Here is a 23,827-nt window from a genome sequence, read left to right as displayed (position 1 = left end):
ACTTTGCTTCAAAATGAGGAGGGGGCACTTCCGCAGACGACCACCGACGACCACCAGAGACCCCCGCGCAAGCGCAGAAGGACTGGGAAGAATGCCAAGGAAGATAAGAAGTAACGCTTACATAATCTCATGAATATGTATTAGTTAGGCATGGCTTTAGGCGTGGTTTTGCTAATTTTGTACTATAAAGGAGAGCCTGGAATTTGTGGCGGTGTGCTTGATTTGTGGAAAATATCTACCCTGCACCCTGGGCAGAATAAAGCCATGTCTCCTCTCTAAACATGCTTGTTTAGTGTGTTTCGAGGGCTTAAAATCGACAACAGTTTTTGGCGACCCAGATGGGACCACGGTGATTTGGGTTGGACTTTGCTCAGCTGCCAGCCGCTGCCGGGAGAGGATCGTGGGTCGGACTCCAGCGCGCACCGGAGGAATTTTCCGGGGACTCCCCTTGCGATCTCCTGGTTGGTGGTGAGTAGCTGGTCAATATCCATGGGTGAGACATTGCTATTTTTTTTTTGGATTCCCCCGGGTAAGTCGTACCTGTAGTGGTACACTTCGGTGGGATATATTTGGTGATCTTTGGTAATCTTGGGCGACCGCAGTCTTGGTAATTTTCCCCGCGTTAGTACGGTGATGACCGGAGCATGGGATTTTGGTTTGGAATATTTTTGGCGACCACGGTCTTGGTAGTTTTCCCTGCATTAGTATGGTGATCACCGGAGCCCGGTATTTTAGTTTGGAATATTCTTGGCTGTTTTGGTCATTATTGTAAGGGATACTATAATTTTGTCTTACTTTATAAAAGGGTTTACAAATGGGGAATATAACTTCCGCGGAAGGCGGAATAATTAGACCTTCACCTTTAGGATGTATTTTGAGTCACTGGAGAAAATATGGGGGCGATCCACTTATGCAAAGGAAATTAATAACGTATGGTAATCAATGGTGGCCAATGTATACTTTAGAGGACCAAGAAAAATGGCCTGTCAATGGAACTTTAAATTATAATACTACTTTGCAGTTAATGTTATTTTGCAGAAGAGAAGGAAAATGGGATGAGGTGCCGTATATGGATTTGTTTTTCATTTTGAGAAATGATTATAAAAGTCGAAAAGGTTGTGGGTCGGTAGCAAAAGATACGAATGTATTGGCGTTAGAAAAACAGGCAGAACGAGTGCCGAGACAGTGTTGTTCAGCACGTAGCATTGGAAAAAGGTGTAAAAAGCTTAAGGGGCCTCCTGAAGAGGAGGAGGATGTGGATTTATTAGTATCCCCAAGGGGGGAGACGGAGAAAGTTCGATGGGAAACAGTGAAGAAGAGGAAAATCATTTTAGTCCAGTAGCTAGGCGGACTAGGAAGGGAGGAGCGGCAGTACAAGCGCCTCTGAGACAGGCTGTGGGGCCAGAAGGGGCCCCGGTAGTTGTCAAAGTCCCTTTTTCCACGGCTGATTTAAGGCCATGGAAGGAAATGGCAAGGACTTACAGGGAAGATCCGGCAAAAGTGACTGAAGTGTTAGAAACTATAAGAGAAAACCATGGTCCTGATTGGCGAGACTTGCAGGTGATGTTGAATACTTTGTTGACTTATGAGGAGCGGAGAACTGTTTCACTTAAAGCAAGAGAGGAAGCAGAAAGGGTCCACGCTCAGGACGCTCAAGCGGGTAGACTAGAGGATCATTTTCCTTCTACAAATCCTGGCTGGGACCCCAACAGTCAGGCACAGAGGCTCTTGCTTACTGAATATCAGAGACTTGTTTTATTTGGAGTCAAGAATGCTATACCTAAACCAAAGAACATTTCTAAGATCTATCAGGTAGTTCAAGGAAAAGACAAGACTCCTTCGGCCTTTTATGAAAGATTGTGTGAAGTTGCTAGAAAATGGACGGACCTAGATAATTTGACTTTTGTTACTTTCTTTATAGGACAATTGAATCCAGATATTAGAAGAAAACTGCAGAAAATTGAGGGTGGAGATGCGAGGTCTATCGATAAGTTGCTGGAAGTAGCGTGGAGAGTATATAATAACCGAGAAGAGGAGGAAAAGACAAGACAGGAGAAAGAACAAGCTAAAAAGGAAAATTGAAAGGCTCAGTTGTTGGCGGCGGCTATCGCAGAGGGGAAACAGAAACAGTGGAAACGGGAATGGTTGGTTTAGACAGAATCGGGCACCAAGCAGAAATATTAGGAATGGGTTTAGACCTCCCCCGGAAGCCAGGTTTAAAACATCGATAGACAGAGGTCAATGTGCTTATTGTAAACAGAAAGGATATTGGAAAAGGGGGTGCCCGCTACTTATGAACGAAACCAGGTTTCCGCAGAAGAGGGAGGATCCGCAAGCAGCGGATTTGCTGACTCTGGATCAGGATTCGGATTGATGGGGACCAGGGGAAGACTCGAAAGGTTCCCCAGCGGAACCCCTGGTTCCAGTAGAGTTGGGGAAAGAGAAATTAAAAATTTTGATAGATCCGGGAGCAACTTATTCAGTATTAAATACATGTAAAGGCAAATTGAGTAAACAAACCATGCCTGTTGTTGGGGCAACAGGCAAAAGGGAAATACGGCCTTTCCTTCAACCACTCAAACGTGGAATTGGGAATCGGGTATTTACCCATAAATTTTTATCTATCCCTAGTTGTCCGATGCCCTTGCTTGGGAGAGATGTCCTGAGTAAATTAAATGCACAAATAACTTTTGAAAAAGGAGAAATACATGTGAATATACCAGAAGATAAAGCCTTGGAGGCGCAAGTATTTGTGTTGCAGGAAACTATGGAAAAGACTGAAGAGATTCCGGAAATTGTGCTGGATGCTGTGAATCCGTTGGTATGGGCTTCAGGAGTTCCCGGAAGATCGCAGACTGCAGAACCAGTGGTAACTGCGTTAAAATCCGGAGCTGAACCGGTAAGATGGAAACAATATCCAATTAAACTAGAAGCTAGGAAAGGTTTGGAACCTTTAATAGAAAAATGCTTGATTTATGGATTATTACGTGAACGCCAATCAGGATTTAATACTCCAATTTTGCCAGTAAAGAAACCTCATACAGATGAGTACAGATTGGTTCAAGATTTGAGAGCGATAAATCAGATTGTTCAGGATGTAGTGTTCCTGTAGTGGCTAATCCCTATACCCTTTTGACAACTCTCAAGGAATCTGATCAGTGGTTTACAGTACTAGACTTAAAAGATGCATTCTGTTGTATACCATTGGACTTTGGAAGCCAGAAGTTACTTGCTTGTGAATGGGAGAACCCAAAGACTGGTCGGCAAACACAGGACTGTGCTCCCACAAGGATTTAAGAATAGACCAACCATTTTTGGAAATCAGCTGGCAAAAGAGCTGGAAAAATGGCCACAGGATCATTCAGAGGTCGCTTTACTTCAGTATGTCGATGACATTCTTTTGGGAACTCGAACTCAGGAGGAAGCTATTCAATTTACAATCAGCCTTTTAAATTTCTTGGGATTGGCAGGATACACGGTATCTACGAAAAAGGCTCAGATCGCCCAACAAACTGTGACCTACCTGGGATTTACTATCGCTCAGGGCCAGCGGAGTCTGGGCCTGGAATGAAAAGAAGCAGGTTGTCAAATACCAGAGCCTACATCTAGAAGAGAGTTACGAGCCTTTTTGGGAATGGCCGGGTGGATACCTAATTTTGGACTTATTGCTAAACCTCTTTGTGAAGCTGTGAAAGAAGCAGGAGAATTACTAGAATGGACACCAGAATGTCACACTGCTTTTGTTCAACTACAGCAAGCACTAATGTCAGCGCCTGCCTTAGGGCTCCCTAATCTGGAAAAACCTCTCATTTATGGACATGAGAGGTGCCATATTGCTTCAGGGGTTTTGGTACAACAAATAGGATCATGGAAGAGACCAGTGGGGTACTTTTCTAAACAATTGGACCAAGTTAGTAAAGGATGGCCGTCGTGCTTGCGAGCAGTAGGCGCCACTGTTCTGCTGATTCCGGAAGCCAGGAAATTGACTCTGGGACAGAAAATACTGGTACAGGTACCACATGCAGTGACTGCCGTATTGGAACAAAAAGGGGGACGTTGGTTATCTCCCAGCAGAACGATGAAGTATCAAGCTCTCCTGTCAGAGCAAGATGATATGGAATTGAAAGTAACTACAACTTTAAATCCTGCAACCTTGTTACCTGTCCCAGGTGATACAGAATTAACACAAAATGACTGTCTTAAGACTATTGAACACGTGTACTCTAGTCGAGTCGATTTGAAAGATACACCCATAAATGATTCGGACCTAAATTGAGTTGTAGATGGAAGTAGTTTTGCGATAAATGCAGTTCGGAAAGCTGGCTACGCCGTTGTAAGGAATAATGCTGAATTGGAAGCTAAACCCCTTCCTGCAAATACTTCAGCACAAAAAGCAGAACTGCTTGCACTAATAAGAGCTTTAGAACTGGCAGAAGGCTATTTTGCCAATATATGGACAGACTCTAAATTTGTATTCGGGATAGTTCATGCTCATGGAGCCATTTGGAAAGAACGAGCTCCTTTGACATCACAAGGAACTCCAATAAAATATGGAGAACTCATAAAGAAGTTATTACAAGTTATACGGTTACCTAAGCAAGCAGCAAGAATGCACTGCAGGGCTCACCAGTCTGGAAATACTCCCAAGATTTTAGGCAATCAACATGCTGATCAAGCAGCAAAAAGGGCTGCTGAAGGACAGGTGTTACTGATATGGCCTGAAAAATAGCGAGATTTGAATGGGACTCTAGAATACAGTAGAGAAGAAGATCAATTAGCTAAATTACTGAATGCTTAGAAGAAAAAGGATAATTGGTCGATTACGGAAGATAATCGAATTGCGGTCCCTTCAGTGATTCTACGAGAAATAATGGAGTCAGAACATAAAAGTACCCATTGGGGCGCTGAAACTTCAATGAATATGTAAACTTACAAGGAATTGGAGTTGGAATGGGAGGCATAGCTAAAAGTATTGTGAGAAAATGGGAGATACGCCAGAAAAGTAACCCTCGGATACAACCAGGACCTCCCCCTGGACAAACTAAGAAGGGGAACACGCCTGGTGATTATTGGCAAATTGCCTTCCCAGAACTCCCGTGGCAGAATGGGTATCGATACTTGTCAGTATTGGTAGACACTTTTTCAGGTTGGCCAGAGGCCTTTCCCTGCCACACCAACCAAGCAAGGGAAGTAAACAAAGTATTGTTAAAGGAAATAATACCTCGATTCAGGATGTCGTCTGATCGAGGACCATATTTTGTAGCAAAAATCCTTAAAGAATTGGCAAAAGCTTTAGGAATTAGATGGGATTTACACACTCCGTGGAGACCCCAGTCTAGTGGTAAAGTAGAGAGAATGAACCAATCAATAAAAAGACAGCTTAGTAACATTTGCCAGGAGACGCAGTTAAAATGGCCAGAAGCATTACTACTAGCTTTGTTAAGGGTTAGAATAACCCCCGGAGCAAGGGAGAAAATTAGCCCTTTTGAAATCTTGTATGGTAGACCTTACCAAACTGTAAATCATGAACCAGGTTCTCTAACTATTTTGGGAAGACATTATCTTAAGGAGTATGTGATACCCCTGGGAGAAGCTCTGTCTTCTGTTAATAGGTATTTGCAACTAAGGACACCTTTGAGTCTGGATACGGCGGCCCACAATTTTCAGCCTGCAGATTTGGTCTACGTGCGAATGAGCCTTTGAAAGAACGCTGGAAAGGACCGTTCCAAGTACTACTTACTACCTACACAGCGGTAAAATTGGAAGGAATTGGACCTTGGGTTCATCACTCCAGAATCAAAAAGGGACCTCCTAATATTGGGTGGAAGATTGAAAGCAGAAAAGAAAATCCATTGTATTTGAAATTAACACGGGTTAATTCATGAATGGCACTTGGAGCTTTGACCTATCATACATTGAATTAGGTTGTACACAGGGCCTAGTATTTTTACATTGTATTTTAGCTACTGTTTCTATTCTGTTACTGAAATATATGTGCAAGTATACTAATCTTTTTAGAATAAGAAATGAAGGAACTGAGGGGGGTGATCCTCCTTTATTGTTTTCGCATAGGAATACTCCATTATGGATTTGAGGAAACGTTCAAATGGTTACCTTCCTGGGTTCCTGACCTTAGTCAAAGGGTGAAGAAGTTATTAGGTGTCTCAATGATTATTGTATTAACTTTTGTTTGCACTTATGTAATAATACGGTGTTTTTGGAAATGTTGTTCCATAATTGGAAAATAACTCTATGAAAGAGTGAGACTGATGTAAGAGAAACTACAGTGAAGTTCCTCTTCTATAGTCTCAAAGGGGGGAAATGAAGCCTTGGACACTTGCAAATTATGTAAATAATGTGTAAGGCAGTTACAAGCTTAACGATGCATTGTCATGTTCTTATCAAGGATGTAGCTCTTCTGTTGCTCCCAAACCTTCCTGGAACACACCATCCTTAGTCCCTGAGATAAGCAGTGTCAGGATGACCTAAACATATAACAAAGGCTCTATTTCAAAGACTGGGGTCGTGAGGGGCTGTGGGGAGGAAAGGAGAGGGCACGGGGGGTCTAGGGGGCTGTGGGTGATAACGTTTGTTGGCCTCCGTGTAAATGTGTCCCTGGCTGCTGCAGCCCGAGTACTCTCAGACAGGCTTACAGGGGTTGGCCTGCACGGTGCTGATCGGTTGCCAAAAAGGTGGAGTGAAAAAACTCCCGTGGCCTGAGAAGAGGGGGTTGCACCTGATGATACAGCGTCCTAAATACTCCGGGGATGGAGGGCAGGTGAGGCTGGCACGCAGGGAGGTGGCTTGCGGCAGGCGGGTGGTGGCACCCAGTGCCTCGCGGGTGAGACTGGGCCTGGCCTCGAGGGGCTGCGGGGACCGGCTCGTGGGGCAAGACCCTCTCCCTGCGCCCCAATGAATACGCGCAAGCCCACGGAGGTGGAGATAGGAAAAGCTTTATTGGGGGGGCTGTCAAAAGGGCAGCAGCCCCTCACTGACCACAGGCAGGATCTCTCCCAGTGCATATGCCAGGTGGGCGTAGGTCTCCTCACACAGCACACGCAACAGCAGGCGGTAGAAGAGCTCGGGGTCGTACCAGGAGGCGTAGAGCACTGCAGCAGCCAGAGCGAAGCCGACGGCCAGCTGCAGGCCCACCAAGAGCAGGCAGAGTGTCCTGTGGGGCAGAAGAGGGACGAGAGACAGGGCAGGGTGGATGCACCCCAACCCCATCTTGCCTTCGGGATGGAGGAGGTCGTTCTGGGAGCCCCATGGGCTGCCTCCCCAGACGTTTCTCATTGCTCCCTTGGGCAGGGTGGGACGTGGGACTCCACCAGCCTGGGAAAACACCCCGGCCCAGGGAAAACCGACGCTGAGCACTTCCCAGCTGCAAAGCCCACAGCCGGCCAGCGGCTCCCCAGCAGCCTGGACCTGTGAGCTCTGCCGGCTGGAGCAGGTGTCCGGCCCATCCCACCTGCTGCCCGGGAGCGGGCCGCAGGGCACAGGGGACCCATGGGGACACTCACTGCAGCCAGTAAATGAAGCCGCGTCTCCTCGCCAGCATGTCTCTCTCCTGCAGGTCAACACAGAGCAAGGACACGTGTCAAGCACTGCCGCAGGGTCGGGACACCTGGAGTTGCACGGTGCCCCTGGCCTCCGCCGTGCGCAGGAGTATAGCCCGTGCGTGGCTGTGACCTCCCTGGAGCCCTCTCCCCAGCGAGACCCACGCTGGCCGCGGCAGGGGCTGGCACAGGCTCTCCCCCTTACCAGCTGTGCTTCCACCACCTCCGGCAGCACAGTCCCTGGCGCCTCTGCCTCCTTCTTCCTCTGCTGCTGGCTGCAGGCAACAGGGCTTCGTTATAGACGAGTTACAGACCTCCATGGCCACGCGAGGGGGCCCCTTCCAAACATACACCACGCCAGACAGGGATTGGGCTTCCCTGTCACACCGCGTGCTGCACATTCCCCCCACCCCAGTGCCTGGCACTAGCGTTGGCAGCCCCATCACGCCAGGGGCTGCAGAGACCCCCCCGGACACCCGTGTGGGGCGAGGGGCCCAACTCACCAGATCTCTTCCTGCTCCAGTGCCTCTTCAAGCTGCTTTATTTCCTGATGCAGCACCTGGGAGAAGGAAGGGTCTGAGTCCCTGAGCCCGCTGCCGCCCTTCTCCGATCCCCCCACTCCAGGGCCCGTGGGCACCCACCCGTTTTCCCCCAGCCCTTTCAGCACTACCTCATTCTGCTGCTTATCCTCCTGCAGCCAGGCCACCATCTGGGCGTAGTGCTTTCCCAACTGCAAAACAATGGGCGTCCCATGCGGGCGGCTGGGCTGGGGACCTGGGCACCCTCGCCCCTCCCCAGCCCCAAGGCCGTGCCCACTCGCTACCCCACTGCTCCAGGGCACTGGGAGACTGGGTGACTCACAAGGCCAGGCATAGGGAAGTCACGGACGCCCCCATATTCTAGGGAAAATGTCCTCCCCAATCACGCTTTTGCCCACAGCCACTGGGCAACTGGCGCCAGATGATGCTCCTTGAGCAGGGGGCTCGGACAAGACAAGACGACCTCCAGAAGTCCCTTCAAACCTCTCAGCCCCAGCCGACACACCTCTGGGACATGGGCAGAGCAGAGGACACCAACCTTACTGTTGAGCTTCTGTATCGTATCATGCAGATCCTGATGGATCTCCCCCTGCATGCGGACAGCAGAGCAGAGGCTCAGGGTCTGCAGCCCCAGCCCCCACAGACCGGGAGCCACTCCACACCACCTCCGCTCCTTGCTGCTTACCATTGGTGTGGAGCTCTGCACAGAATCTTGGCTGGCTCCTTGATCAGTGCCCGGAGCCTCAGCTTCCTGCAGGAATGGGGAACCATCAGATTCCCTGCCACAGACATACGCCCCCTCGCACGTGGCGCTGCCCCAGCTTCCCATGTCCCAGCGCCCATCAGCCATCTGCGCACCCGCACCTGGCCAGGATCCTGCACGCCCCGTCGCCCTGTACCCGGCTCAGCCTGTGCTAGCTGGGTGCTGGGCACGTGGCAGGAGGTGGTGGGGGGCACCAGTGACCGCTGGGGAAAGGAGGAGCTTCCCCATCCGTGCTGTGCCGGGTGCTCATGGGGTCCCTCCTGCCCGTGGGGCCCCTGCAATGACACCTCCAGCATGAACGTCCCACCCTGTGAGGTCAACACGCCCCCAACCCCCAGGACCCACTTCCTTTTGGTCCCCCACCATACCCAGCAGCACACGCGTCCTCCTCCCCACCTGGCCCTGCCTCAGCCCAGGCTCCTGCCTTCCCCCCACTGCTCACAGCCACACACAGACCCCCGGCCACCCCCTTGCCCAGCCGAGGGTTGCGGGGACTGTGGGGTACTCTGCCCTCACCCTCATCTCTCCCGTCGGGGGCCTTCCACTGCACGGCGGACACAGGACAGGCAGCAGGCAGGCTGCGCATATACTCCCAGCAGGCACACGCAGACACTCAGAGACACACGTGTGCACCACGGGTGTGCGCACGTGTACGGAGGGCCACTCTGCGTGGGCTCCAGCACAGGGCTCAAACATTCAGCCGCCGAACTACAGCCTGGGAAGGGGAAAAATATACACTAGTCCTCTGCTCTAGCCCGGGCAATCACCATGATTGCAGGCTCCCGAGAGGAATGGGGTCTCTCACTTGCTCAGAGAGCTGCGGCTGCCAGCACGTGGGGGGACATCAGGAGGAAGGGCTGGGGGTACGTGGCAGGCAGGCAGCGACCCACTTGCTGCAGCTCCGACCCCTCGAGCGGCTGCGTGCAGCGACGCCGCATTCAGGAGTTGGCAGGCTGGGTCGCTCCGGCCTCCATCCCACAGGGCCTTTCCCTTTGGCAGCAAAACCTGCGAGTGGCTGGAGAAGCTGGCAGGGAGCAGCAGGGGCTGGGCTGGCCGGTGGCTGTGGGGTGAGGAGGGACAGGACCTTGGGGACAGGGCCACCGGCTACGATAGACTGCTAGAATGGGCCCCATGGGATGGGGTGGACCTGGCAAGGGGGCCACGGGGACAGCACCGCTGGGGATGGGGACAGGGGGCCACTGGGCTGTGGGGCCACCAGGGAGGGGGTGAGACTGGGACCCTGGCACTGACTGGGAGAAGGGCAGGGGGTGGGGAACTGTGGCGTGAGAGGGGCAGCGTGGGGGCCATAGGGACCGTGGAGCGAGAGGGCAGGCTGGTGGCTGCGGGGTCGTGGGGAGCTGTGGGGAAGACGGAAGGGGGCTTGAGGGGGTCTAGGGGTTTGTGGGTGGTAATGTTTGCCGGCCTCCGTGTAAACGTGTCCCCAGCTGGGAGCCCCACGGGCTGCCTCCCCAGCCCCTTCTCATTGCTCCCTCAGGCAGGGTGGGACGTGAATCTCCACAAGCATGAGAAAACACCCCGGCCCACAGTTCTCTCCAGTAGTCCCCAAAATTCCCCCCTACACCCCCCCCAAGCTAGGAAGAAAAGAAATACCAAAGCATTTCATCCCAGAGAAGCCCAAAGCTGCCTAATGCCCTTGGACCACTGGCGCAGGCACCCCACTGCCTATGGCAGAGCCCCGGCACCCCGAGCCCCCAGGGCAACTCACCTCAGCCAAGAAGTGCTCTTATGCCTCCTTGACGCCAGCTGCTCCTCCTGCAGGCCAAGGCACAGCAGGGACACGTGTTGGGGTGTGCGAGGCGGCCGAGGTTTTCGGGGCTCAGGCCCCCACCCTTGTCCCGCTGAGACCAGTGCCCCCATGTCCCCCGGGCACAGTGCAGACCCTTCCCTCCCCAAGGCCCACAGCGGGGTTGTCTGTCCTACCAGCCGCACAGCCACCATCTCCTTCAGCAGCGACGACTCTGTCTCGTCTGAAGGCACCGTCTTCTCCCTGCTACAGACACCATGGGTTTCTAGGCTGTGAGAAGAGACCTCGGCCGGCATGGCGACCCCCCGGGTGGCCAACAGGGAGCCAGGGTGCTGCCCAGCCTCAGCTGGGGTTGGCACCAGGCATCCCGGTATCCCAGCACTGCACAGACCTACCCCAGGCCTGGGGGGCATGGAGGGGAGCCTGGGAGCTACTCAGAGTTACGCACAGCTGCTTCCAGGAGTCCTGAGTTGCTTAGGGATTTTTTGAGCTACTTAGGAGAAGAAAAAGGGCTCTCCAGAGCAGGCTGGAGGAGCTGACAGGAGCCAGAAAACATCTGCACAGGACACTGCTGCGCCTCCCTCTGCCTTTCCCCAAAAGAGGTCTGCCTGGGAGGGAAGAGGGCACAGGAGCGTCTCCGGGAGGGGCAGGGGTGGAGGAGGACCCCCACTGACACCGGCCAGGGCGCATCGCCAGACTACCCAGCATCTGCCCTCCAGCCCATGCCTGAGTTCCTGTTACACACGGCATGCCCCGACACACCGGTGAGGGTCATTCATCCTGCCCCCTTCCCCAAAGCCATATTGCTGTGCCTGCAGACTCACATCAGGGTCCCCTCTGCAGCACAGCCAACAGCCTGCGGGATCTCCCGGGGCCCAATCCCTCCATCACGGATGCCGTATCCCGGAGTAGATGTCCTCCCCTGCCACCTCCCACCCTGCCCGTGGCTGCTGGGATGCACGGACCCAGCACTGGCACCCCCCTCCCTGACCCTGTCACGACGATCTCCTTCTCCCCTGTACCTTCTGCGCCTCTTCCAGGCTGGCGGCTGCCTCCCTCCTTGCCACCTGCAAGTGCTCCTGCGGGAGAGGAGGGGAAGAGCAGCAGCCATCAGGGCACCGGCACACTCCCTCGAGTGCACTCCCCTCGGCATTATCCCCTCCCAGCTCCTCTCGGGCGCTGCCTTTGCCCACGCATCCCCTCTCCTTCCCAGCCCTGCAGGCACTGCGGGCAGGCAGAGGGACCCCCAGGCCCAACTCTGGATGCGGTCCCCATCTGGACATGGTCCTGAGCAGCTGTCTCTAGGTGACCTTGCTTGAGCAGGGGCATTGGACAAGACAAGATGATCTCCAGAGGTGCCTTCCAACCTCAACCAGTCTGTGATTCTGTGAACTCACCTTGGTGTGGGCCACCAGCCCCTCCAGATGCTGGAGCTCCCGGCGGTTCTTTTCCAAACAACTTGCCACAAGACAGTTCTGGGAAGAGGAGCCGTACCCAGGCACTGAGCCCCTGACACAGCCCTGGGAGCCCCAGCTGGGGGACATGGCCAGAGGAGGGGGCACTGGCGTCCATGCTGCACTGTCCCATGGTTTCCTGCACCTCCTGCTGCTTCTTCCCCTGCGTGGGGAAACAAGGGGTCAGGGGATCAGGTCTCGCAGCCCCAGCTCCCGGGGGCAAGGGGAACACTCCACACCTACCAGACACCGCAGCAGCTCCTTGTGCCTTTGTGACTCAGCAGAACACTGGGGCAGGTGCTCCCAGAGCACGCGGAGGTTTTCCTTCGTCCCTTCTGCCTGCATGGCTGCACCTGTGCATCGGGAGCCAGCAGGGTGTGAGGGGCATGGCCACGGGCACTGTCAGGCACGGACACTCGTGGGGATGCTGCCCTATCCTGGCACACAATCGCACACTGACACGCGGCTGCGCTCGAGGGAATGCACTCCTGCACGTCTGCGCACAGGCGTGCCACCCTGCTCACCTGCAGCTGTGTCCAGCACTGTAGCTGCTGACACAGGAACAGCCGTAGACCCGCAGGCACAGCCACGCACCGCCTTGCGCTCCCAAGCAGAGGTGCACCCAGGCGCTCTCCAGCACAGACACTGCTGCGCCTCCCTACTGTGCCTGCAGACTCACATCAGGGACCCTTCCGCAGCGCAGCCACCACCAACTGCTTGTGCAATCTGCAATGGCCCCATCCCTCCATCGTGGACCCAGACCCCAGGGTAAATGTTATGTGTTCCCCTCCTCCCCCTGCCCTGCCCCTCCCACCCCAGTAACACCCCTGCCTCCCTTTTGGTCATCTGAAAGTGCACCCGTGGGACAGGAGGGGAGGAGGAGCAGCCATCAGGGCACCCGGGCGCTCCCATGAGCACACTCCCCTCCGCGTTATCCCCTCCCGGCTCCCCTCAGGCACTGCCTTTGCCCTCACCTCCCCTCTCTTACCCAGCCCTGCAGGCACCCGAGGCAGGCAGAGGGACCCCCACGCCCAACTCTGCACACGGCCCAACTCTGCACACGGCCCAACTCTGCACACACTCTCCACCCAACACCCCCCGCCAGCACCACCAACCCCCAGCCACTCAACCCACCCATGTACACTGCAGCAACCAATCAGGGGGCCCTGCCCTTCTGCTCTACCAATGAGCAAGCCGTTTCTGTTGCAAGGGGATGGGGCCCGCTGGGAGCTCCCCGTGCCTGCTCCTCTGGCACATCCTGGCCCCTCACAGGCGGCCCCGCCCCGTCGGGAGGGCTCCCTGCCCCCGAAATGGCGGCAGTCACACCGGCCTCGCCCTCTCCTGGCTGCCCTCCCCACGCTCCCCTCTGCAGCATTTGAGCACACAGACCCTCCTGCACTCGCTTCTGGCTTTGTGCCCTCCCATGAGAACGAACCTCTGCTACAGCACCAATATTGCGCGGAAATGGGAAAAATCTCCAGCAGGCACCCCTGGAAAGAGCAAGCCAGAGAAAGAAAGGAAGTGGGCAAACTCTTCCTGGAAGGGTTTCCTGTGCTCGGTGCCGCTGACTGGATTTAGTTTTCCCTGTGAATCGTCCCCAGTTCCCTTTCTGTGTTCTTCTTCTGTGTCACCTCTCCCTTTTGGGAAGGAAACAACTCCCCCCCTCAGCCTCCCCCTTTTTTGGGGGAAAGAGCTCCCGGCCATGGCCGTCCTCCCAGACTGTGGAGGGGGGGAGGCCCTTGTGGGGAGCAGATGCCTGGGGTACCTGAAAGGAGCGGGGTGTCTGGGGGGAACTGATGGGATCAGGAGGGTCTGGGTGGGGGAACCGAGGGGGTCGGGGCTGTCTGGAGAGAACTGAGGTGATGGGGGTGCCTGGGGAGAAGTGAAGGCAATGAAGAGTGTGCAGGGGGGAACTGAGGAGATGGAGGGAGTCTGAGAGGAACTCAAAGGATTGGGGGTGTCTGAACGGGGGAACTGAGGGGATCGGGGTCTTCTGGGTGGAAGCAGGGGGATCAGTGGTATTTAGGAGGCATTTGAGGAGATTGAGAAGACGTCTGAGTGGGAGATCTGGGATGCCTGGAAGGGTAACTGAGGGTATCGGGGCTGTCTGGGAGGAAGCAGAGGCATCTTTGGGGCTGAGGTTTCTGGGGTTAAGTGAGGGGATTGGGGATACTGAGGGGGTAACAGAGGGGATCGAGGGCCTGGCACCCTGGCAGGGAAATGGCTCCTCACCCCACAGGTGCCCCTGCAGTGCCACATCCCCCCAAGGGTGCCGTGACAGCACCACGAAACCCTCCCCCAGGCATCCCTGCCCCACCCTGGGCCCTGCAATCCCCTGCGAATCCCTTTCCCCCCCCACCAGGTACCAGCCCCTGCTTATATATACCCTGGCTCTGCCCCTTCTGCGCAGCATGGGGGGGTGGAGGCACCCTTCTCATCCCCCATTCCCGCCCGGGGGGTTTCTGTGTCCCCCCCATACCTGGATTACCACCACTAAAGGCCCTGGCTTGAAGTGTGTTCATGCCAGCATTCCCTTAGGACTGTAGGGCACGATCAGGGCCCGGCCGCAGGGTTTTAAATGCATTTTTAATCATGCATACAATTCCTCCAAACAATCCCATCACAGCCCCAATGCTGCCTCTAAGTACACAGGTGACAGAAGGACGGCGAAGAGAAATGGGGTCCCGCTGCTGAACGAGGTGGGAGAGCTGGGCACACAGGAGGTGGGAAAGGCTGAGGCACTGAAAGCTGCCTTTGTTGTCTCTACCAGCCCGACCGGCCTTCAGGAATCCCAGGTCACAGAGGCCAGGGGAAAGGCTGGAGCAAGGCAGACCCTTGGCGGAAGAGGATCAGGTCAGGGAATACTTAGGGAAGCCGGCCGTACAGAAGTGCATGGGCACAGATGGGATGCAGCCGCGAGGGCTGAGGGATCCGGCTGATGGGAGATGCACAAGCAGGGCCCTGCTGCTGCCCTGCTCCTCCCCAGTGATCACCCCCTTTAGAGAAAGCCCATACTACAGCCTGCGGGCAGGGGGTGTCCCTGCAGGAATTCTTGGGCTGGAAGAATTGCTAGGAGAAAAATCCTGAAATTATTTTGGTTTGATATTGTCGGGAAGGTGGCAGCATTGCCCTGTCTGAGTCATGTGGGCTTCATTACGTGGTGGGGAGGGTTGTGCATCCAGAAGAGGTGAGCACATCCACGAAACCCATCTGGCACAAACATGTTTGAGGTTTAATATTCTTTTATCAAATTTTGCTAATCTAATTTTTAATGAAAATTGCAACAAAGAGACAAATCAACCCCTGGAGTGGGATTTTGCACCTGTCTTTGTGTTTCCTGTGGATTATAACCCCGACAGCCCCACGCAACACGATGGCCAAGGGCCGGGGGGGGAAAGGGATTCGCAGGGGATTGCAGGGCACCACGGGTGTGCGCGTGTGCGCGGACAGACACACCGCGTGGGCTCCAGCACAGGCCTCAAGCATCCAGCCCCCGTTTGGATCCAGCATCCAGCCCCCAAACTACAGCCCGGGAAGGGGAAAAATAAAGACTAGCCCTCTGCTCTAGCCCAGGCAGACGCCGTGCTTGCAGGCTGCCAAGAAGAATGGGGTCTCTGACTTGCTCAGAGTGCGGCGGCTGCCGGCATGTGGGGGGACACCGTGAGGAAGGGGTGAGGGCACGCGGCAGACACAAGTCGAGCTGCCACACATCATCTTTGGTTTATTATGCTTCCTAAAGGAGCTCTTGGGCTTGTGGGTGGTCGTTGTGGCTCGCCGTCTCCCCGTGAACCTGCGCTCGGTACATACAGGTGTACAGGCAGAGCCATCGTGGGGAGCGCACAGGCAGAAGGGCAAGCAGCAGCCACCTCCCTCTGACCGGTCACCTGGCATTCATTGATGTTAGCAAAGAAGGGTTTGCTCGCATTTTGTTTTCTTCTCGTTCGTGCGCAGGTACTGGAAAGACGGCAGCAGAAGGAGACGCTAGCTAAAACCCCTTTTACTGCTGGCAATAAAGGTGCCTCTTGGCTGGGAGCACGAGAAGTACCCCTTTTTCCGCTCTTGATTCTTCATATACGGTTTTAAGACTACTCACATACTCATTTTTACAATTTACATAAGCTCTATGCTTTGGCCACGACGTCACTTGTTGCCACTCGCTTTGGAGTATTTGTTCATGTGAACCCCCAGTGCAAGCATGCTTAATGCATATTTATTAACTGAATTTGCCTGATTTTCTTGCAACTTTGCCGCTCTCAGCTGTTTTGGTGTGGTTTCTTCTAACAGCAAACCCTCTTCTACAAGTGAGGTCATTGTTGTTCAAGTTGCGTTGCGCCTGTCTTAACATGGGCAGCCGTTTGCGCAGGGTGGTGGATACAGCCTCCTGCCTCCAAGTCGGGCAAGAGCCAGGTCTGAGGCAGAGCCATGGTGGGGCGCGCACAGGCAGAAGGGAAAGCAGCAGCCACCTCCCTCCAACCTGTCAGCTGACATTCATTGGCAAGGTCACGCACTTGTCCTACAATCACAGAGTTCTTTATTCTCTTTCTAGTTTTATTTCAAAAGAACCGGGAGCTCACTGGGCGGCTCCCAAAGGCGACCGCCAGCTTTGGTGGCAAGACCCAGTTAAGGATGTCCCTCTTCAGCAGGACCAGGATGAGGATGGCGATCTGCAGGAAGGCGAGGAACAGAAGAAGTCCCCTGGGGGACAGGAGAGGGGTCAGGCAGAGCAGGGGGCCCATTTGTCTCAGCTCTTTCCAGCCAACCTCTTCGAACGCCACCGTGGCACCTTGCACCGTGCTGGGCACAACACTCCCCGCTCAGAACTGGAGTGAGGGGCCCGGGCATCTCTTTCAGCTCTACTGTAGGTCCCCCCAGTGAGCCCCAAAATCCCCCCCTATGCACCCCCCCACGCTAGGAAGAAAAGAAATACTGAAACGTTTCATCCTAGAGAAGCCCAAAGCTGCCTAATGCCCTTGGACCACTGGCGCAGGCACCCCACTGCCTATGGCAGAGCCCCGGCACCCCGAGCCCCCAGGGCAACTCACCTCAGCCAAGAAGTGCTCTTATGCCTCCTTGACGCCAGCTGCTCCTCCTGCAGGCCAAGGCACAGCAGGGACACGTGTTGGGGTGTGCGAGGCGGCCGAGGTTTTCGGGGCTCAGACCCCCACCCTTGTCCCGCTGAGATCAGTGCCCCCATGTCTCCCGGGCACAGTGAAGACCGTTCCCTCCCCAAAGCCCACAGCGGGGTTGTCTGTCCTACCAGCCGCACAGCCACCATCTCCTGCAGCAGCGACGACTCTGTCTCGTCTGCCTGCGCTTTCTTCTCCCTGCTACAGACACCATGGCGTTCTAGGCTGTGAGAAGAGACCTCGGCCGGCATGGCGACCCCGCGGGTGGCCAACAGGGAGCCAGGGTGCTGCCCAGCCTCAGCTGGGGTTGGCACCAGGCACCCCCGGTATCCCAGCACTGCACAGACCCGTTCCCCTCCCCTGTCCCACCGCAGCTCTGGGGAGCGTGGAGGAGAGCCTGGGAGCTACTCAGAGTTGCGCAGAGCAGCTTCCAGGATCCCGAGTTGCTCAGAGGTGTTTTGAGCTGCTTAGGAGAAGGCAAAGGGCTCTCCAGAGCAGGCTGGAGGGGCTGACAGGAGCCAGAAGGATGTCTACGAGCGGCAGAGGTCTGCCCAAAGCTGCTCATCACTCCCCCACCCCGCTGCCCCAGGTTTCAATCAGGGCCCCATCACCACTCACAAAGCTGTTGGCTCTCGGAGGCGTTCCCGTCTCTCCAGGAGGCGCTGGAGCTTGTTCCTGAGCAGCTGGACAAGCAGAGGGCCCGGTCAGGAGTCCATGCCATGCCCGCTCTGAGGGGACTTGCCCCCACAAACGTGTTGAGCCCCCGTCCCTCCTGTCCCCCTTGTACCTTCTTGACCTCGACGTGCTCCTGAACAGCTTCTGCCAGCTCTGACCACTGCTGCCACTGCAAAGCAAGCGGGAGAAATTGCAGGGAGCCATGGCGGGAAAGGTCGTCCCCAGTCAGTCCCCAGGGCCCTGGGAGGTAAGGCCACGGCCAGGGCGGCAGGCACCCGGGTGTCCTGGGGCTAGCGCCATTGCCCGGCAGCTCTGGCCACTCCCCGAGGGAGTTCTGGATGCGGGTCGCAGGCTTTGATCTGCTCCCGCACTGCTGTGCCTCCCTCTGCCTTTCCCCAAAAGAGGTCTGCCTGGGAGGGAAGAGGGCACAGGAGCGTCTCCGGGAGGGGCAGGGGTGGAGGAGGACCCCCACTGACACCGGCCAGGGCGCATCGCCAGACTACCCAGCATCTGCCCTCCAGCCCATGCCTGAGTTCCTGTTACACACGGCATGCCCCGACACACCGGTGAGGGTCATTCATCCTGCCCCCTTCCCCAAAGCCATATTGCTGTGCCTGCAGACTCACATCAGGGTCCCCTCTGCAGCACAGCCAACCGCCTGAAGGATCTCCCGGGGCCCAATCCCTCCATCACGGATGCCGTATCCCGGAGTAGATGTCCTCCCCTGCCACCTCCCACCCTGCCCGTGGCTGCTGGGATGCACGGACCCAGCACTGGCACCCCCCTCCCTGCCCCTGTCAGGACGACCTCCTTCTCCCCTGTACCTTCTGCGCCTCTTCCAGGCTGGCGGCTGCCTCCCTCCTTGCCACCTGCAAGTGCTCCTGCGGGAGAGGAGGGGAAGAGCAGCAGCCATCAGGGCACCGGCACACTCCCTCGAGTGCACTCCCCTCGGCATTATCCCTCCCAGCTCCTCTCGGGCGCTGCCTTTGCCCACGCATCCCCTTTCCTTCCCAGCCCTGCAGGCACTGCGGACAGGCAGAGGGACCCCCAGGCCCAACTCTGGACGCGGTCCCCATCTGGACATGGTCCTGAGCAGCTGTCTCTAGGTGACCTTGCTTGAGCAGGGGCATTGGACAAGACAAGATGATCTCCAGAGGTGCCTTCCAACCTCAACCAGTCTGTGATTCTGTGAACTCACCTTGGTGTGGGCCACCAGCCCCTCCAGCTGCTGGAGCTCCCGGCGGTTCTTTTCCAAACACCGCGCCACGACACAGTTCTGGGAAGAGGAGCCGCACCCAGGCACTGAGCCCCTGACACAGCCCCAGGAGCCCCAGCTGGGGGACATGGCCAGAGGAGGGGACACTGACCTCCATGCTGCGCTGCTCCATGGTTTCCTGCAGCTCCTGCTGCTTCTTCCCCTGCGTGGGGAAAGGAGGGGTCAGAGGGTCAGGTCTCTCGCAGCCCCAGCTCCCGGGGACAAGGGGAACACTCCACACCTACCAGACGCCGCAGCAGCTCCTTGTGCCTTTGTGACTCAGCAGAACACTGAGCCAGGCGCTCCCGGAGCATGCGGAGGTCTTGCTTCACCGCTTCTGTCTGCATGGCTGCACCTGCACGTCAGGAGCCAGCAGGGTGTGAGGGTCATGGCCGTGGGCACGGACACTCGTGGGGACGCTGCCCTACCCTGGCACACAGTTGCACATGGATGGGCGGGTGCGCTCGGGGGGATGCACCACCGCACGACTGTGCACAGGCACGCCACCCTGCTCGGCTGCAGCTGTGCCCAGCGAAACGGGTGCTGGCACAGCAGCAGCCGAATACCCACGGGCACAGCCACGCGCTACCTTGTGCTCCTCAGGCAGAGGTGCACCTGCGCTCTCTCACGCACAGGACACGGCCACGCACATGCAGTCAGGGATGCCCTGGGCTGGCCCAGCAGCCTCCCCCCGGAGAGGGGCACTGACAGCCGTCGGCACTCATGTGCCTGCACGCTGCCCCCAGCCAGCGCTCCTGAGCGCGTGTGCGCACTAGTTCCATGCCCGGCTTGGCCTGCGTCAGCTGGATGCTGAGCAGGTGGCAGGAGGCGGTGGGGAGCACCAGGGACCGCTGAGGAAAGAAGGAGCTTCCCCTGCCTTGCTGTGCCAGGCAACCCCGCATGGCCCCTGCTGCCCGTGGGGCTGCCCTGCCCTGGGGTCTCTGCAATGCCACCTTCAGCGTCAACGTCCCACCCTGTGAGATCAACACGCCCCCCAGCCCGGGACCCCCTTCCTTTTGGTCCCCCACCATCCCCAGCACACGCTTCCTCCTCCCCACCTGGCCCTGCCTCAGCCCAGGCTCCTGCCTTCCCCCCACTGCTCACAGCCACACACAGACCCCCGGCCACCCCCTTGCCCAGCCGAGGGTTGCGGGGACTGTGGGGTACTCTGCCCTCACCCTCCTCTCTCCCGTCGGGGGCCTTCCACTGCACGGCGGACAGGACAGGTCGTTGGCGAGTACTCTCCAAACTCCTGCCCAGCAGCACCGAGGTTCTCCTCGAGATGCTCCCCCAGCTCTGGGAGCAGCCTCCTTTGTACCCGCTGGGGCGCCCATGTCACAAGCCCACAGTGACATCACAGTGATACGGCCATCACTGCCCACTGTGACACGGCAATCCCGTCCCTGGGGCTGGTGCCAAGAGGTGCCGTGGGGCCCAGGCGCGGCCACCGGGGAAACGGGGCATCACTCTCAGCACCTACTCTTAGCACAGCGGCGGGAGTGACCGCGGGCGCCGCGTGTCAGCATCTCCCTGTGGGGTTTGCCTGTCCCGCGGCTGTCCAGCTGTGGCAGCTCCCCGCCCCAAGTCCAAGCGTGAGCCAGGCTGTGCATGTACTCCCAGCAGGCACATGCAGACACTCGCATACACGCGCGTGCACCACGGGTGTGCGCGTGTGCGCGGACAGACACACCGCATGGGCTCCAGCACAGGCCTCAAGCATCCAGCCCCCGTTTGGATCCAGCATCCAGCCCCCAAACTACAGCCCGGGAAGGGGAAAAATAAAGACTAGCCCTCTGCTTTAGCCCAGGCAGACACCGTGCTTGCAGGCTGCTGTGGGTAGTTAGGATCAGGCGGCCGGAAGATACCGCGCTGTACGGAAAGATAGGACCCCTCCCCTGATAGCCAGTAGCATTTAGGTTGTGAAGTAAGCAGGCGGAAGTGACGTCATAAACCCAAGGTATATAACACCGTGTTATCTACCAATAAACGCCATTTGCCGTCCACCACATTGGTGTCTGTGAGCCGATGGCCCGAGCCCCCCGGGGGAGGGGGGTCGCCGTGCCGTTCCTGAACCAGGTCGCCACGCCTTACGAAGGCGACAAGTGGTGCCGAAACCCGGGAAAGCCCACCTGGAATCGGGTGAACGGCGGCCGGAGCGGCAGGACCAGCCCGGCAGGGAGGACTCTCCCGGACCAAGAAGGAAGATGGAAGCTCTTGTGAAGGTCGTATCGCAATTACATAAGCAGTGGGGTATCGATTGTAAGCCCAAAGATTTTACTCTCGCAGTTGCGAGGCTTTTGCAAATTGGGGTCATCGACCAGCCGGTGGATATTCTCCACCCTGAAGTGTGGGATAAATGTACCAAAGCGTTGGCCAAGGACACGATGTCCTTGGGTTGTGGGAAAAACCTTAAGTCGTGGGGGAAAGTCGTACAGGCCCTGCAGAAGGCAATACAAGAACAGGAGACTTGGAGGGCGGCAAAGGACTGTTTGCTGGCCATCCCGAAATTGGGAGTCGGGGCAGCCACGCAGACTTTGCACCCCTTAGATGGTGATGATTCTGCAGAGCCTAAAGATCCGCAAGAGGGCGGCATGTCCCCTCAATCCCCGAACCCTGACCCGCTTACGGAGGCGCAAGAGAGAGCTAAATCCTTCTGGGGAGGGTTGGCTGAGGAGGCCAGGGGCGTCACAAAAATAACAGAGTCTAGACCACCGCCCTAGACGCCCCAAGATGGCGCCGAGCACAAAGGGGAAGGGCGGGCCGAAGATGCCCACGGCGGGAACAGGGAGGAGGCGCTAGCATTAACAAGCGCACATGAACAAAAAGGGGAGGAGAACGAGAAGAAGAAAGGCGGCGGGAGTGGCCAGGAGGAGGAGGGGAGCATGAGCGAAGGGCGGAAAGCCAATCAGAGCGACCATCTGAAAAAATGCCCTCAGAGGGCAGACACCCCCCCGAGCAAAGGGCGGGGCGAACCAGAAAGGAGGGGCGGGCCAAGAGGGAGGGAATGGCTCGCCCGCAGGAGAAGCGGGCGGGGCTGGAGCCCGACAAAAAGGTATCAGAAACCGGAAGCAGCCGGTCAGTCGAGTTCCGGCTCCGGATCAGACACTAGCTGGGACGAGTGGCTCGTGACTGATCCAAGCTCAGAGGAGGAGGAAATGGGAGTACACACAGTCAAAAGCCAAAACACTTTCATCCAAAATAAAAACAAAAACCTCCCCCTCACCGACTGGAGGAAAATAAAGACTGCGTGTGCCGAGTGGGTCCCATCAGCCAAGCTAGCGTTCCCGGTCCGAGTGACGGACGAGGGACAGAGGGTTTACTCGCCAGTAAACCCTAAAGATATACAAGCGATCGTTAAGTCGATTGCAGATAAAGGCCTCAATTCTGCCATGGTCTCCACCCTCATAGATGGTGTCTTTGGGGGAGACGATATGCTCCCGTTCGATATAAAACAAACTTGTATATTGATTTTTGATGGGGCAGGGATGATCGTTTTTAAGCAAGAATGGGAGGACAACTGTGCGAGACAATTAGCCCAAGTGGCCGGGGCGGATCACCCACTACACGGTTCCAGTCTGCAGCGGCTGATGGGTACAGACCCAACAATGATTACCCTCCAGGCGCAGGCCCAGGGCCTGCGGGCCCATGAAGTTATGACAACTACCCGCGCGGCTAGAGAAGCTATTCGCACCGCTTCTAGAGTTATTGCCAAGCTGTCGCCATGGTCCACAATTAAGCAAAATGAAAGCGAGAGCTTTACGCAGTTTGTGGATCGCCTTCAGGCAGCGGTCGACTCCTCGACCCTGCCCGCGGAAGCGAAAGGCCCGGTTGTTGCAGATTGCTTACGTCAGCAGTGTAATTCGGCAACCAAAGAGATCCTACGATCACTGCCAGTGGGGTCAAGTATCACAGACGTGATCAAGCATGTCGCAAAGGAAGAGCATCTAGCCCCAATTCAGGTAGCTGTTCGCACTGCAATAGCTAATGTGATGGCATGTTTTAAATGTGGTCAGGCGGGCCACGTGGTGGCAAGCTGCCCTCGGTTGGGGGACCCGCCCACAGCGCTCCCCCCGCGCCAAAATCGACCGAGAGGACCATGTTGGGCCTGTGGAAAGAAAGGACATTTCGCCAAAGAATGTAGATCTAAAAACCAGGGAAACGGGAAGGGGAGAGGGCACTCGGGCCGCGCAGAGCCCTCTCCCACTTGGGACATAAGGCGGCCCAGTTATGCCAACCCCGGATGGGGCACAACACTCCCGAACCCGCTGCCCCCTCGAGAAACGACCAACTTTGTGGCTCAACCGACGACCCATCCGAACCAGTCCCTACCTCAAGGGCAGCAACAACCATCTCCTGGGGGCGAGACCCCAGGGTGGCCCTGGCAGTAAAATGCGATAGCCCGCCAGTGGTGTGGGGCATCTGTTCCCTCTATAATACCCTAGATGACACCACCATTAGTGTCCCTTTTTTGATTGACACCGGAGCAGATGTTACAGTTATTCCTGAGACAAGCTGGCCCCCGCATTGGAAATTAGAAAACGCCCCCATGGTGGGTGGAGTCGGGGGATTAACCCGGGCTTGGAAAAGTGCTCAACTAACAGCAATCACGCTTCACACTGAAAAAGGGCCGGAGAAAACCGTTACCCTCTTCCCATATGTTATGTCAGGAGTCCCACCCCTGCTGGGAAGGGACG

General features: G+C 56.4%; 1 protein-coding gene and 1 long non-coding RNA gene across 2 annotated transcripts; both read right to left on the bottom strand.

Moving 5' to 3' along the window:
- Positions 1-6,937: 6,937 nt before the first annotated feature.
- Positions 6,938-9,154, bottom strand: LOC142073611 (uncharacterized). Its single transcript, XM_075133603.1, has 8 exons — positions 8,960-9,154; positions 8,781-8,846; positions 8,634-8,684; positions 8,227-8,286; positions 8,060-8,115; positions 7,762-7,831; positions 7,521-7,567; positions 6,938-7,171 (listed from the first exon to the last, which is right to left on the bottom strand). The coding sequence occupies exons 1-8, from the start codon at positions 9,152-9,154 to the stop codon at positions 6,970-6,972; spliced, it is 747 nt and encodes a 248-aa protein (XP_074989704.1). The 3' UTR covers positions 6,938-6,969.
- A 419-nt stretch (positions 9,155-9,573) lies between these two features.
- Positions 9,574-10,739, bottom strand: LOC142073638 (uncharacterized). Its single transcript, XR_012670438.1, has 2 exons — positions 10,585-10,739; positions 9,574-9,918 (listed from the first exon to the last, which is right to left on the bottom strand). It is a non-coding gene; the product is annotated as an uncharacterized LOC142073638 (long non-coding RNA).
- Positions 10,740-23,827: the final 13,088 nt, after the last annotated feature.

This window comes from Calonectris borealis, chromosome 30, assembly GCF_964195595.1.
Source record: "Calonectris borealis chromosome 30, bCalBor7.hap1.2, whole genome shotgun sequence".
NCBI lineage: Eukaryota > Metazoa > Chordata > Aves > Procellariiformes > Procellariidae > Calonectris > Calonectris borealis.
The sequence above is the reverse complement of the archived record's forward strand: the minus strand, read 5'-3'. Positions and strand labels throughout refer to the sequence as shown.

Excerpts from the sequence above, each read along its gene's own strand:
- LOC142073611 (XM_075133603.1), bottom strand. The coding sequence starts at position 9,154 with ATGCTGGAGGTGTCATTGCAGGGGCCCCACGGGCAGGAGGGACCCCAT. Across the intron at positions 8,685-8,780 it reads TGCAGAGCTCCACACCAATG|GGGGAGATCCATCAGGATCT; the intron begins GTAAGCAGCAAG and ends GTCCGCATGCAG. Across the intron at positions 7,832-8,059 it reads CTGGAGCAGGAAGAGATCTG|CCAGCAGCAGAGGAAGAAGG; the intron begins GTGAGTTGGGCC and ends TGTTGCCTGCAG.